At 43.3% G+C, this 12,158-nt stretch overlaps 2 protein-coding genes across 2 annotated transcripts; one reads left to right on the top strand and one right to left on the bottom strand.

The window, feature by feature from the left end:
* Window positions 1–1,549: 1,549 nt before the first annotated feature.
* Window positions 1,550–3,591, top strand: LOC131306828 (uncharacterized). Its single transcript, XM_058333258.1, has 3 exons — window positions 1,550–1,656; window positions 1,794–2,468; window positions 2,724–3,591. Exons 1-3 carry the CDS (start codon window positions 1,550–1,552, stop codon window positions 3,589–3,591), a joined length of 1,650 nt encoding a protein of 549 aa, XP_058189241.1.
* Window positions 3,592–7,842: 4,251 nt separating this feature from the next.
* On the bottom strand, window positions 7,843–9,470 carry LOC131308241 (uncharacterized). The gene is made up of 3 exons (XM_058335108.1): window positions 9,320–9,470; window positions 8,792–9,217; window positions 7,843–8,715 (listed from the first exon to the last, which is right to left on the bottom strand). The coding sequence occupies exons 2-3, from the start codon at window positions 8,846–8,848 to the stop codon at window positions 8,227–8,229; spliced, it is 546 nt and encodes a 181-aa protein (XP_058191091.1). The 5' UTR covers window positions 8,849–9,217; window positions 9,320–9,470; the 3' UTR covers window positions 7,843–8,226.
* Between the last annotated feature and the right edge of the window lie 2,688 nt (window positions 9,471–12,158).

Raw genomic sequence — 12,158 nt, 5'->3', positions numbered from 1 at the left:
GCGGGCGAAGGACCTCACATCCGAAGGTGCTGGAAACCGCTTCATCTGCGATGCTCTTAGCTAGAAAGCAATAGATGGGTGAAAAGTAAAAGGAATACTGCAAGATATTCTCACATTCAATTTTGTTGACGTAGACATCTATATAAGTTAGGCGAATTTGGGGTTGGACTTGAGGATATTCTTGCAGTGTAAGGGACCGTAGCAAAAACTCCAACGATTTGTCATTTTTCAAGCCAAAAAAATGATTTGGTATGAGGCTATAAAATATATATAACCTCTAAATTGTCGGTCATTTATCAAGTAATAAGTTTAAGACAACAATACTGATGAAGCGGTTTTTGGTAACCTCCGGAGGAGGGGTTGTTCAACCGTCCATCTAGTACTCCAGCGGATGAAGCGGCTTTTGGCATGCTCGACCAACGACCAGCAAAACAGAAATGGTAAGCTATGGGCTCCAGCGTGGCTGTCGCCATCGCCCCTCCGATGCCTAAGTTAGTCGAGATATGGAGAGAATGGGCTGAGTATGAGTTTCGTATTGTTTGCATACTTTTGTGATGTGGAGGTGTGATCTTTATATAGAAATCTTGGGAGGAATCCCTTGGGACCGGGACTCTTAAGGCCCAGAAACCTTCTTAAAAAATAAGCAGCTTATTTCTCATTTTCAAACTCAAAAATAATGTAAATGAAAAATAATTTTTAATTTTTTTGCACCGTATTAAAGATCTTGATAAGATCTATTAAACAAGATCCATATTGGTAGGAAAATTATTTGCATAAACACATTATTTTTGAGCTTGAAATTGCCTTCTTAAAAAATAAGTACTTATTTTACGTTCCGGAATGGGGCCTAAGTCTCATCCGCTTGTGGCAGGTATAGATAAGTGTTGGAGTGTCCTCCTCACCTTAGGACTCCCCTGATCCTTATCAGGTTTGAGGAGTCCCTTCACCTTTGGACTCTTCAATTGTTATCCAGATTAAGAGTCCTTACGGTGCAAAGATCTCCATTGGGACTAGGACCTCTTAGGCTCATACGTACATGACGGGAATAGATTGGTGATGGAATGTCCTCTTTACCTAGGACTTCTTTGGTCCTTACCAGGTTTAGGAGTTCTCCTCTCCTTTGGACTCTGTGATTATCCTCTAAGACTCACGGCCTAATCTCTTCGGACAAGATAAGGTCCTGGCTGTTCTATGAGTCCCATAGACTGTACGAACTTCTATTGTGGAGTGTTTTATAAGTCTCTGGCTACAGGTTTGTCATATTTGCCGAGCTCACCTGGTGAGCTGAGCTCGGTATTCTTCTATGAGCTGCGCTCGTGGGCCACTAAGGCCACCGCCACCTCTGAAAAAGCTGCTAAGGTAGCAGAGGCGGCCAAGGCCGCTGCTACAAGCAATATTGGAGGCGTTGAAATGACCGCAGAGGCGTTTGATCTCATGCAAGAGCAAATAAAAACGTTAACCCAAGGGTTACAGACTGCGATGCAGGAGAATGCAGATCTTTAAAAACAGATCTTGGAGCCAAGCATCCTAAATCTACGCCATAGTCGACATGAAGAAGAGGATGACAAGGAAGAAGGCGAATCCAGTGAGTAGGAAAGCCAAAATCGGAGGAACCATAGCAAAGCACCTCCAGAGAGGCCGCCCCACGAACAAGAGGTACTATTTAAAATGCAGGACCAGATTGAAGGGCGGATATAACAAATTAAAGCACAAACTCCTGCTACGGTAGAAGAGTTAGTGCAGAATACGGATTCACCCTTTATGCCTGAAGTCATGGGGCTGCCTCTCCCAAGGAAATTTAAGATGCCACAATTAGAGACGTTCAATGGCTCCACGGATCCATTAGATCACTTGGAAACGTACAAGTCTTTGATGCATCTACAAGCATTACTAGATGAAGTAATGTGCCGGGCATTCCCAGTTACCCTCAAAGGAAGTGCCCGAGCATGGTTCAATAAACTCCCGCCAAGAAGCATACATAGCTTTAAAGAGCTTAGCACAAGCTTTATAAGCTACTTTATTACTGGGCAACGCTATGGCAAACCAGCAACACATTTCCTAACGGTGAAGGAAGGAAGATGGGAGTCATTAAGGGATTACAACACAAGGTTCAATAAGGAGGTGGTCCAGATAGATGCAGTCGATGATAATGTAAGCATAACTGCATACATAGCTGGACTATATTTAGGACAGTTCCTCTACCTCTTGTCTCAAGAACCACCCAAAACTCTGGCAGAGCTTATGCTTAGAGCTCAGAAACACATGAATGTAGAGGAAGCTATCTACGCAAGGCGCTTACATGATAGTTTTGATCCCCGAGCAGGACCATCACAGGTTGGCAAATTTCCTCCACTAGATAAAAGAAGAAGAGAAGCCACCAGCAAAACGGGAGGCAAACCAAAGAACAAAAAGGTGGACTCAAGATCTTCCCCAAAACGGGGAGGGGCTGGAGGCCCGCCCCAAGGCAGGTATAAGTAGTATACTCCGCTCATAGCTACAGCAGAGCAAATCCTTAGCAATCTACAAGATGACCCGGACCTCAAGAGGCCTGGAAAGCTGAGAACCGATCCTAGTAGGAGAGCTAAGGACAAATATTGCAGGTTCAACAAAGACCATGGTCATAATACAAATGACTGTATTGATCTAAAGTAGCAAATCGAGGATCTGATCCAAAGAGGGAGACTTCAACGTTTTATAATGAAGAAGTTTTAGAAACAATCCAGAGTGGAAGATAAAAGCAAAGAGGGTAGAGACGGCACGACACCCTGCTCAGGTCCCATTGGAGAGATCAAGGTAATCCATGGAGGATTTGCTGGAGGTGGAGAATCTAGCAACGCTAGGAAAGCTCATCTAAGGAAGTTGAGAACGGAAGAACATTTGGAAGTCAACACAGTTGGCTGTCCAAGCAAGCTTCAGAAAAAAGAAGAAATACCCATTATTTTCTCAGAAGAAGACATCAAGGGAGTCCAGATCTCTCATGATGACCCCTTGATTATAACCATTGTTGTGGCAAACTACCTCACAAGAAGGGTATTGATTGACAACAGGAGCTCGGTCGACATCCTCTACCTCCACGCTTATGACCAATTAAAGATTGGACGAGGAAGGCTAAAGCCAATGACGTCACCACCAGTTGGATTTGTAAGTACCCCTACTTACCCAATAGGGCAAATAGCCCTTCCAGTCACCATGGGGGAAGAAGGAAGGCAAATTACATGTATGATAGACTTCATAGTAGTCGACTGTCCTTCAGCATACAATGCAATACTGGGGAGAATAACCCTAAATAAAATTGGGGCAATAATCTCCACGTATCATTTGATGATAAAGTTCCCAACACCAGAAGGGATTGGTTGCATAAGAGGAGATCAAAAAGCAGCACGAGAATGTTACATCACCTCGCTTAGAGGAGCCAACATCACGATGAATATTGAAAGTCTCGACACACGTGATGAAGAGAAGCTCCAACATGGAGAACCAGTGGAAGAGCTCATAAAAGAGCCCCTGGAACCAGGGCAACAGGAAAGAAATTGGAATGGGATTGAGCACATCGACACGAGCGGAGCTACTACAATTCCTAAGAAAGAATAAAGATGTTTTTGCATGGTCCCAAGAGGACATCCCGGGAATTGACCCAAGGGTCATATCCCATAGATTGAATGTGGATCCCCGCCATGCGCCCTGTCAAACAGAAGAAAAGGACATTTGCTCCAGAGCAAAACGAAGCTGTGGCCAATAAGGTAGATAAACTTGTCCAAGCAGAATCCATCCGCGAAGTCCTCTACCTGGATTGGTTAGCCAACGCCGTTATGGTGAAGAAAGCCAATGGCAAATGGAGAATGTGCGTAGACTTCACTGATCTCAATAAAGCATGTCCAAAGGATAGCTTTCCCTTACCAAGGATTGACTCTTTGGTAGACTCTACTGCTGGACATGACCTTCTCAGCTTCATGGATTGCCTTCTCAGGGTATAACCAGAACCAAATACACGAAGGAGATGAAGAAAAAACCTCATTCATTACCGACAAAGGATTATATTGCTACAAGGTAATGCCTTTCGCTCTCAAGAGCGCTGGAGCAACACACCTAAGGTTGGTCAGCAAGATGTTCAAGCAACAGATTGGACGCAACGTAGAAGTGTACGTAGATGATATGCTGGTGAAAAGTTCCAAAGCATGAAACCATATTGCAGTTCTAGAAGAAACCTTTGAGGTACTCAGGAATATCGAATGAAACTCAATTTGACTAAATGTGCTTTTGGAATATCTTCAGGAAATTTTTTAGGCTTCATGGTATCCCAAAGGGGTATCAAAGCAAATCCTAAAAAGATTCAAGCAACACTCAACATGCGCTCTCACCTTAGAGCATCAAGGAGGTCCAAAAGTTAACAAGACGAGTTGCAACATTGAGTAGATTTATCTCTCGTGCAACCGACAAATGCCAAACATTCTTCAAAGTTTAAAAAAAAAAGCTTTTGAATGGACTACCAAAGGGGAGGAAGCTTTCATCTAGCTAAAGAAATACTTGACATCCTCACCACTGTTTAGCAGGACCCAGGATGGGGAGGATTTATTTTTATACCTTGCTATCTCCCCAAATGCAGTTAGCATGGTTTTGATTAGGAAAGAGCAGGGAACACAACTCCCAGTATACTACACCAGTAGAGTTCTTAGAGGAGCTGAGATATCCCAGAGCTGAAAAGATAGCCTTTGCAATGGTGATGGCAGCTAGACGGCTACGACCATACTTTCAAGCTCACTCTATAAAAGTATTAACAGATCAACCGCTTCGAAGGATATCCTCCATTGCCCACAGACATCAAGCTGATTAAGTCAGTGGTCAATAGAGCTGAATTAAAGCAAAAATGCTTGCAAATTTCCATCAAAGCACAAGTGCTTGCAGAATATACGTATCCTAAACCGGAGGAGCTCCCTATAGAAGAACCTAAACCTTGGGTCCTTCAAATAGATGGATCAACAGCCAGAGAAGCAAGCAGAGCTGGGTTGATTTTAACATCCCCAAAAGGACAACGTCTAAGCTATGCACTTCGATTTGAATTCAAAGCAACTAACAACGACGCTGAATATGAAGCTCTTGTGGTTGGACTGGAATTGGCGAAGGCCGTCAGCGTTAAACATTTATTAGCAAAAAGTGACTCATAATTAGTTGTGGGTCAGGTTCTAGGGGAATACACGGTCAAAGAGAAAGTAATGTAGAAATACTTGGATAAAGTAAAAACCTAAGTTGCGAAGCTTCAAAGCTTTGATATTATCAGGATTCCAAGAGAGGAGAACGTGGAAACCGATTACTTAGCAAAGCTAGCCACGGCCACAAAAGATGCCATTCCACGGAATACACCAATCCGATACTTAGAGTTACCAAGTATATTTGCCCCTGACATACAGGTTCAAGCTATTGACTACATCAATTCATGGACAGGCCCCATAGTTGACTACATAACAAATGGGACTTTACCAGATGATAAGGTCAAAGCAAAGCAGCTCAAGATTAGAGCTGCAAAATACCTTATAATGGGAGATGTGCTATACAGATGGAGCTTCTCACAACCATACCACAGATGTTTGACCACAGTGGAATCTATGCAGGCTATGGAGGAGGTCCACCAAGGAGTATGTGGAGTCCACCAAGGTGGGGCCGCATGCTGCCTTACAAACTCCTTAGGATGGGCTATTATTGGCCAGGTATGCAGAAGGATTGCTACTCACTGATCCAAAAATGTGAGAAACGCTAGCGGTTTGCAAACATCACTCATGGATGTCCTACGGTCCTAACCCCAATGAGAGGACCTTGGCCATTTGCCCATGGGGAATGGACCTAATTGGCCCACTTCCTATGGCAGCCGGCCAGGTTCAGCATGCTATTGTAGCTGTGGATTATTTTACGAAATGGGTCGAAGCTAAGGCACTGGCCGCAATCACTGTAGAGGTTACGATTGATTTCTTATGGAAATTAATCATTAGCCAATTTGGGTTACCACGAGTGATAGTCATAGACCGAGGAAAGCAATTTGACAATACTTAGTTTAAAGCATACTGCATTTCCAAGGGAATACACGTACATTATGCATCCAAGGCTTAGCCAAAAGCCAATGGACAGGTGGAAGTCACAAATTGGACTATCAAGAAAGGAATCAGGAGGCCAAAGGAGCTGTATAATGTGCTATGGGCATATCATACAACTCCCCGAACTGCAACTGGGGAAACTCCATACTCTCTAGCTTTCGGGGCCAAAGCAGTAGTTCCTATTGAAGTTGAGCTCCTCAACTATAGAACCGCGAGTATCGATGACCAAGAAAACAAGGAAGACCTCAGAGCCGAGCTAGATCTCTTGCAAGAGAAAAGGGCAGCAGCAATGGCCAAGGCAGCCGTGTACCAGCAAAGAATGGTTAAGTACCATGAAGCACAGGTCAAGCCAAGAGATTTTAGTGCTAGTGATCTAGTCCTCAGAAATGTTGATCTAACTGGAAAGAAAGTGGGCAAGCTTGGCCCAAATTGGGAAGGACCATACCAGGTCTTGCACCATGTCAAGGCAGGTGCGTACAGACTTGCAACTCTAAGAGGAAAAGAGCTGCCCAATTCATGGAATGCAGAGCATCTCAAGAAGTATTACAAGTAGCTACTTGCAGTAGAAATTTATTTCTGTTTTTAGGAAACCTTTCGTTTTCAATAAAACTTTGGCAATAAAGTTGTCTCTTTTAGGACTATGTGTTCTTTTTGCTCTTTAGCTACATTGGCCAATAAATCTCCCCAAGTGGGTGGATCGTTCAATGTTTCCTGTAAATTTGAAATAGAAATGACACGTAAATATAAAAATTATTTAATAATTTTTATTTATAATCCACACTTAAAGGGTGTGGAAACCCACAAAGTTGCAACCTAATCACTACCTCCCTCCCTCGGAGGAGAGGGAACTTGAGGCGCCAGTTGCCCTTGGAAAGCCTCCAACTGGTCCCAGTTGGCTATCAGCACCATGCGAATGGTCTTCTCCATGACAGAAAGTGATTATGCCATGGCATCTATCTTCACAGACAACCTGTTGATGGCTGCCTTCAAGCTCTGTAATTCTTGGCACAACTCAGAAACTCTATCGTCATTTGCCATTTGAGCAAAAAGTTAATTACAGAATGAAGAAAAGTCTGTCAAAACTACTAGCTTTTATAGCACAGCCCTAAGACGGTTCGCTAACCGCTTGCTAATCCAATCAACACGATTACATTCAAAGCTGAAATTAAAATCGCCACCTCAACTGCTTAAAGTAATAAGAGGTTACAAAGTCGATGACCTCGGGCAGTTGAAACGATCGCCTTTACTTAATGCAAAAGATTTGGACCCTCAGGGCCAACCTCAAATATTTTACACAAATGCAACATTCTACGAAATTATAGGTCACCACAGAATTAAGAGATATCCCAAAAGAGAGTCAAATAAGTGTTTTAATTGTTTGGACGCAAGCAATTTACACACTTAGGGGAGTAGGACTACTACAACCCTAAAATAAAAGAAGCTTAGGAAAATTTCCGAGCTCACAGACATAGCACAGCTAAGAAATACAAGAAGCTTAGGAGAATTTTCAAGCTCACAGAAGTAGCACAGCTATGAAATAAAAGAAGCTTACAAAAATTTCCAAGCTCAAAGACGTAGCACAACTATGAAATAAAAGAGGCTTAGTAGAATTTCCAAGCTCACAGACGTAGCATAGCTAGAACATATAAAAGACCGAGCTCAAGCTCTTGGCACAGCTACGAAGAAAAGCAAGTGCACAAAGACTGTCAAAGTTGTCATAACATGGCACAAAATGGAAAATTTTCCTTTGAGGTACCTGTTATAAACGACCCTAAAAAGGCCGAATAACATGATCTTATCAAGATCAACCCCACAAACCACCAAATAGAACAAGTTCCAAATCTGCCAACCAATCAGGAGTGGAGGTCAAATCAAAAGACCACTCCTGAACAAAACAGTCAAGTAAGAAAGTACTTAAAGTATTTAATTACAGAACCATTGAATCAAATGTTTCTTTGGCCATTCAAAGGCCAGGGGTGGAAATATCAACTGCCTGACCATCACCATGAGGAGGGCCAGAAGGGGTAGCTGCAGGAGTTTGAACTTCAACTGGGAGAGTCACCTTTTCTGGAGTTTTGAGAAGGGAAACAATAGAGGAGCTCGGGATGGTTGTGTTTCTTTCAAAGGAAGCAGCATCATCAGCTTAGTCATCCTCCTTCCTTCCCCCATCCAAACTGGAGAGCCCATCATCATCATCAACCTCAAATTTGGAAAAATCCAAATTTTGGTAAGCCAAGGCAATACAGCTCCTCATTGCTTCAAACCCATCAAAGTATTGCTTGGTTATGTCTTGACGGTACTCAGGAGACTGCAGGAAGAGCAAAATAGCATCCCTACGAGCACTCACTTTCTCCACCATCTCTTGACTTATGGTATTGCACTTCTCGAGCTCACCATCCCACTCCAAAAATTTTTGCTCCAGACTCCTAGCAGTCGCCATGGCGACATCTCTCTCCTCTTCCAACCCTCTCTTCGACTGGAGGGTAGCATCTGTTTCATCAGTAACCTTTTTAAGCTCCGCCATCATGGAGGCACCCTGCTTTGTGAGCTTCATGTTAGCCTCAGAAAGGGAGACCACTTGGTTCCCCAAGCTATGGCTCTGAGAGGTAAGATAGTGGCCACTAGTTGCAGCCTACAAAAAAGAAGAAAGAATTAACGAAGAGAGCAACAACAATCAAGAAATTGTCAAAACAAAAAAGAGAGCATACCATGGCTAATTCAACAAGCATCTGCTCCCCCACGGCTTGGAGAGGCATCTCAACCATCAACTCCTTATTTGCTGCACCTAGCAGCCCAGAAACCCGCTCTACAGCCTCTTGACAATTGCCCAAAACAGAAGGACCAGTAGAAGCCTTGGCTTTCTTAGCAGGTCTCTCCTAAAACTGGTCCCTTTGCCTTTCTTTTTGATTTTTCTACCTCCTGAGGTTGAGTAATTTTTTCAATCACCATGTCAAGAGTAGGGTCAGTAGGAAGATTGGCATCCAGGAAACTGTCAACATTCAGCTCTTTCTGGAGACGAGAGCTCTTTCTTTTGGGAGCCACGGCCCCAGTAGACTGCTTTATTCTTTCAGCCTTGAGTTGGGCCAGGAGAGCCTTGTCCATTTTTGGTGCCATATTCTTGTCTTCGCTTTCTTCTTTTGAAAAGAAAAGAAATAGAAAAAATGTAAAAGTTAGCTAATGGAAAAACACCAAATAAAACAAACAGAAAATACCTCTAGAGAGAGCTAAGGCCTCACGGGTAGTTTCTGGACCTAGCAAATAAGTAACCAACGACTCTGGAGTTACAAGTAGTTCCCAGCTATGGACTGCGTAGCTTCTAGCTTGTCGGAGCATGGCTTCTATGGCAGGACTCAAAGGATATGGAGCACGAGCTACAAAAATATAAAAGAATTCCTAAGGAAACGAAATAAATTATGAAATTGCAAAGTTAAAGAAAAACAGTAGCTTACAATTTATGATGGGGACCCCCACCTACTAGGGATCCGAGGGGTATAAGTCCCAATCTCCCAATTAGGGAGCTCCCAACCATCTCTGCCAACAAAAAAGAATTTGTCTTTCCAGTTCTTATTTACATTAGGGAGCTCCGTGATTAGCTCCCCCTCGCCAGGCCTCTTTGTGAAATAGTACCACCCAACGCCGCCTGCGGCTTCCTTAACAGAAAATTGATTCAAGAAAGGTCCCTTAGTTAGAGGAGTCTGCCCATCCGACTTTGCGCCTCAAAGTGCTGCACAACATATTAAGAGGCTCCAAGAGTTGGGTACGATTTGGCTAGGAGCCAAACCAAGGAAACTCAAGACATCCCTCACCACGATGGGGAAGGGCAGGCGCAGACCTCCTTCTAAGGCACCGGTGTAAAGACAAGTTTCATTTTCAAATGGAGTACAAGCCCATTCAGAATCAGACGGTTTCTTAAGGGAAACAGAGGCCAGAATTGAATATCAAACTTTGAGAATGAACAACTCCTCATTGGTCATAGTTGAAGGGATATTCATAGTAGAAAAAATAGGACTCCCACGGGAACCCCTTGACGAAGAAGCCGGAGGCGACGAGGGTTTGACATTACTCGACTAACCTCTTTCAGATGAAACCCTAACATTACCACTGAAACCCAAACATTACCACTACGATGCATCGAAACTTCTTCCTCTTCGAACGACTCCTCGACATTCAAAATAGAGGAGAAATTGATAAACCCTTCCGACATTAGGGTTCCGAAAGAGAATCTAGGGCATAAAGCAACGGACAAATAAAAGAGGTCTTGAAAGACCCTGTTTTGAAGAACGATAGAATAGGGGGCGAAATCTTCTATAACACGAGAGTGAAGGTTGACAGAAACGAAATCGACCAACCTGGCATAGATAAACTCCCCTGGAACAGCCCACGTTGGGTCTGTAAGCTCTACGCTGGGAGGAGAATCCAACTTAAAAACAGCAGAAAGAACAGCCAAGAAACAAGGATGTACCTAAAGGGAACGGGCTCTAGGAGAACGACGAAATAGATTGATGAAGAAAGTCCTCGCGAAGGAAATCGCCTGGGTAGATTCGAATGTTTCTTTGCTCGAGGTTGATTAGAACAAGAAGAAGCTTAAGAGCCTTGCTCCAATCCCAAGAATTCCTCCTTAATCTTCGTTGTCCACCTCAAAATGCCAGAGTAGCAAGGATTCCACCACCTGTCCCACGATGTGACCCGCGCGCTCAAAACCTCAATAAAGAAAAAGAGTGGCAACCGCCATTTAGGTCTTACCTGTGTTCCCAACCTCTAGGGAAAAGCTGGACCTCGGGAATAGGGGAGTACATGATAAGTATGGTAGACATAAGGAGGTTAGCATTACAAGAATCACAGATCTGGGGAGAGTATAAACCAGCTTTATCTGGACCTCTCTGGGAAATCCTACCTGAAGAAAAGTCAGAGCATGTCAACTCTGCTCTTCAAATGAAGTTGTCATCTGGTCCAAGGACCAGCTCTTGACTTTAGCTATACAAGCAAGGATAATATTTGTGGAATATGCTCGTTTCGATAAAGATATCCCAACTGGATAAGGAAAGACCCAAATCCTAAGGGATAAAGGATGCCACCAACGAGATAAGTACAAAACATCCCTGATATACGTAGCCAGGGGTAGATTGAGATTCCTAGCTAAAGGCGAGACTCCTCAAAACCTCAAAGAGGTAATCCGGAATCTACAAGATACAGTCCTACAAGGACACAACCTCCTATCAGAATGCCTATAAATACGACAGTAGAGCTTCAACAAAAGGTACGCAATTGATAATCGAGAATCTCAATTCTCACACCATATAGCAAGTACTCTATTGACTTAGACATCAGAGGGTGGTTGGCAAGCCACCACACTGGTGACTCGAGCTCTTGCTTTGATTTGTAGGATCAGGTCGGAGCTAAAGATGAAGCTGATTTATCAGGGATCATTTTTGGACATTCCTATTTTTTCATGGGAATTCCATTAGGTTGGTCCTTACTTCTTGTGTTGGGCCAAGTTGGGGTGTCCTTCCTGGTAGGTTGGATTTTATAGATTTCAACATGTGGGTTGAGGTTAGCTCTTATTGGAGCTGTGAGATTCAAGCTATATGAGGTTTTCTAAGTTGGCTAGCCTTAAGAGGTTAGGTTTTTCCCATCATCCATAGATTCGATGGATGGACGACCAAACTAATCCTTTGAGGTGAGTTGGCCTTTGGGTTACACTCGAATGGGGAGTTGACGGGTTAGGCCTTGTTGTCTAGTTGGGGCACTCATTTTGAGGTACTTGTATTATCCTATAGGATCGCTTGTGTTGGCGTTTTAGCCACTTTAGACTCCTTAGATGATCTGGATCCTCTATTGGAGTAACTTGTTGCCCTGCATAGCCAGGCTAGTGATCGTATCGATCTTTGATAGTAATGAGGATGATCAAATGATGCTACCTCTCTCATTCAGTCCTAAGCCTTAGCTTTTGTTTATGTATTCCATTAGAAATTCTCATATTTTCATCATAGAGGCATGTTATATGTGAATTACGTATTCATTGCTATTGTCGTGACAATTTTGTGCTTGCTTCATGAAGGACATCTTGTGCCTTAG

This window comes from Rhododendron vialii, chromosome 11a (genome assembly GCF_030253575.1).
Source record: "Rhododendron vialii isolate Sample 1 chromosome 11a, ASM3025357v1".
NCBI classification, from domain to species: domain Eukaryota; kingdom Viridiplantae; phylum Streptophyta; class Magnoliopsida; order Ericales; family Ericaceae; genus Rhododendron; species Rhododendron vialii.
Note: the sequence above shows the minus strand (reverse complement) of the source record. Positions and strands in the feature narration are given on the sequence as shown.

Bases quoted from the DNA above. Each gene is read 5' to 3' on its own strand.
- LOC131306828 (XM_058333258.1), top strand. From the start codon at position 1,550: ATGAAGAAGAGGATGACAAGGAAGAAGGCGAATCCAGTGAGTAGGAAA. The intron at 1,657-1,793 runs GTACTATTTAAA...GCCTCTCCCAAG, and splicing joins GGCCGCCCCACGAACAAGAG to GAAATTTAAGATGCCACAAT. The intron at 2,469-2,723 runs GTATAAGTAGTA...GAAACAATCCAG, and splicing joins GGAGGCCCGCCCCAAGGCAG to AGTGGAAGATAAAAGCAAAG.
- LOC131308241 (XM_058335108.1), bottom strand. From the start codon at position 8,848: ATGGTTGAGATGCCTCTCCAAGCCGTGGGGGAGCAGATGCTTGTTGAA. The intron at 8,716-8,791 runs GTATGCTCTCTT...TCTTTTTTGTAG, and splicing joins TGCTTGTTGAATTAGCCATG to GCTGCAACTAGTGGCCACTA.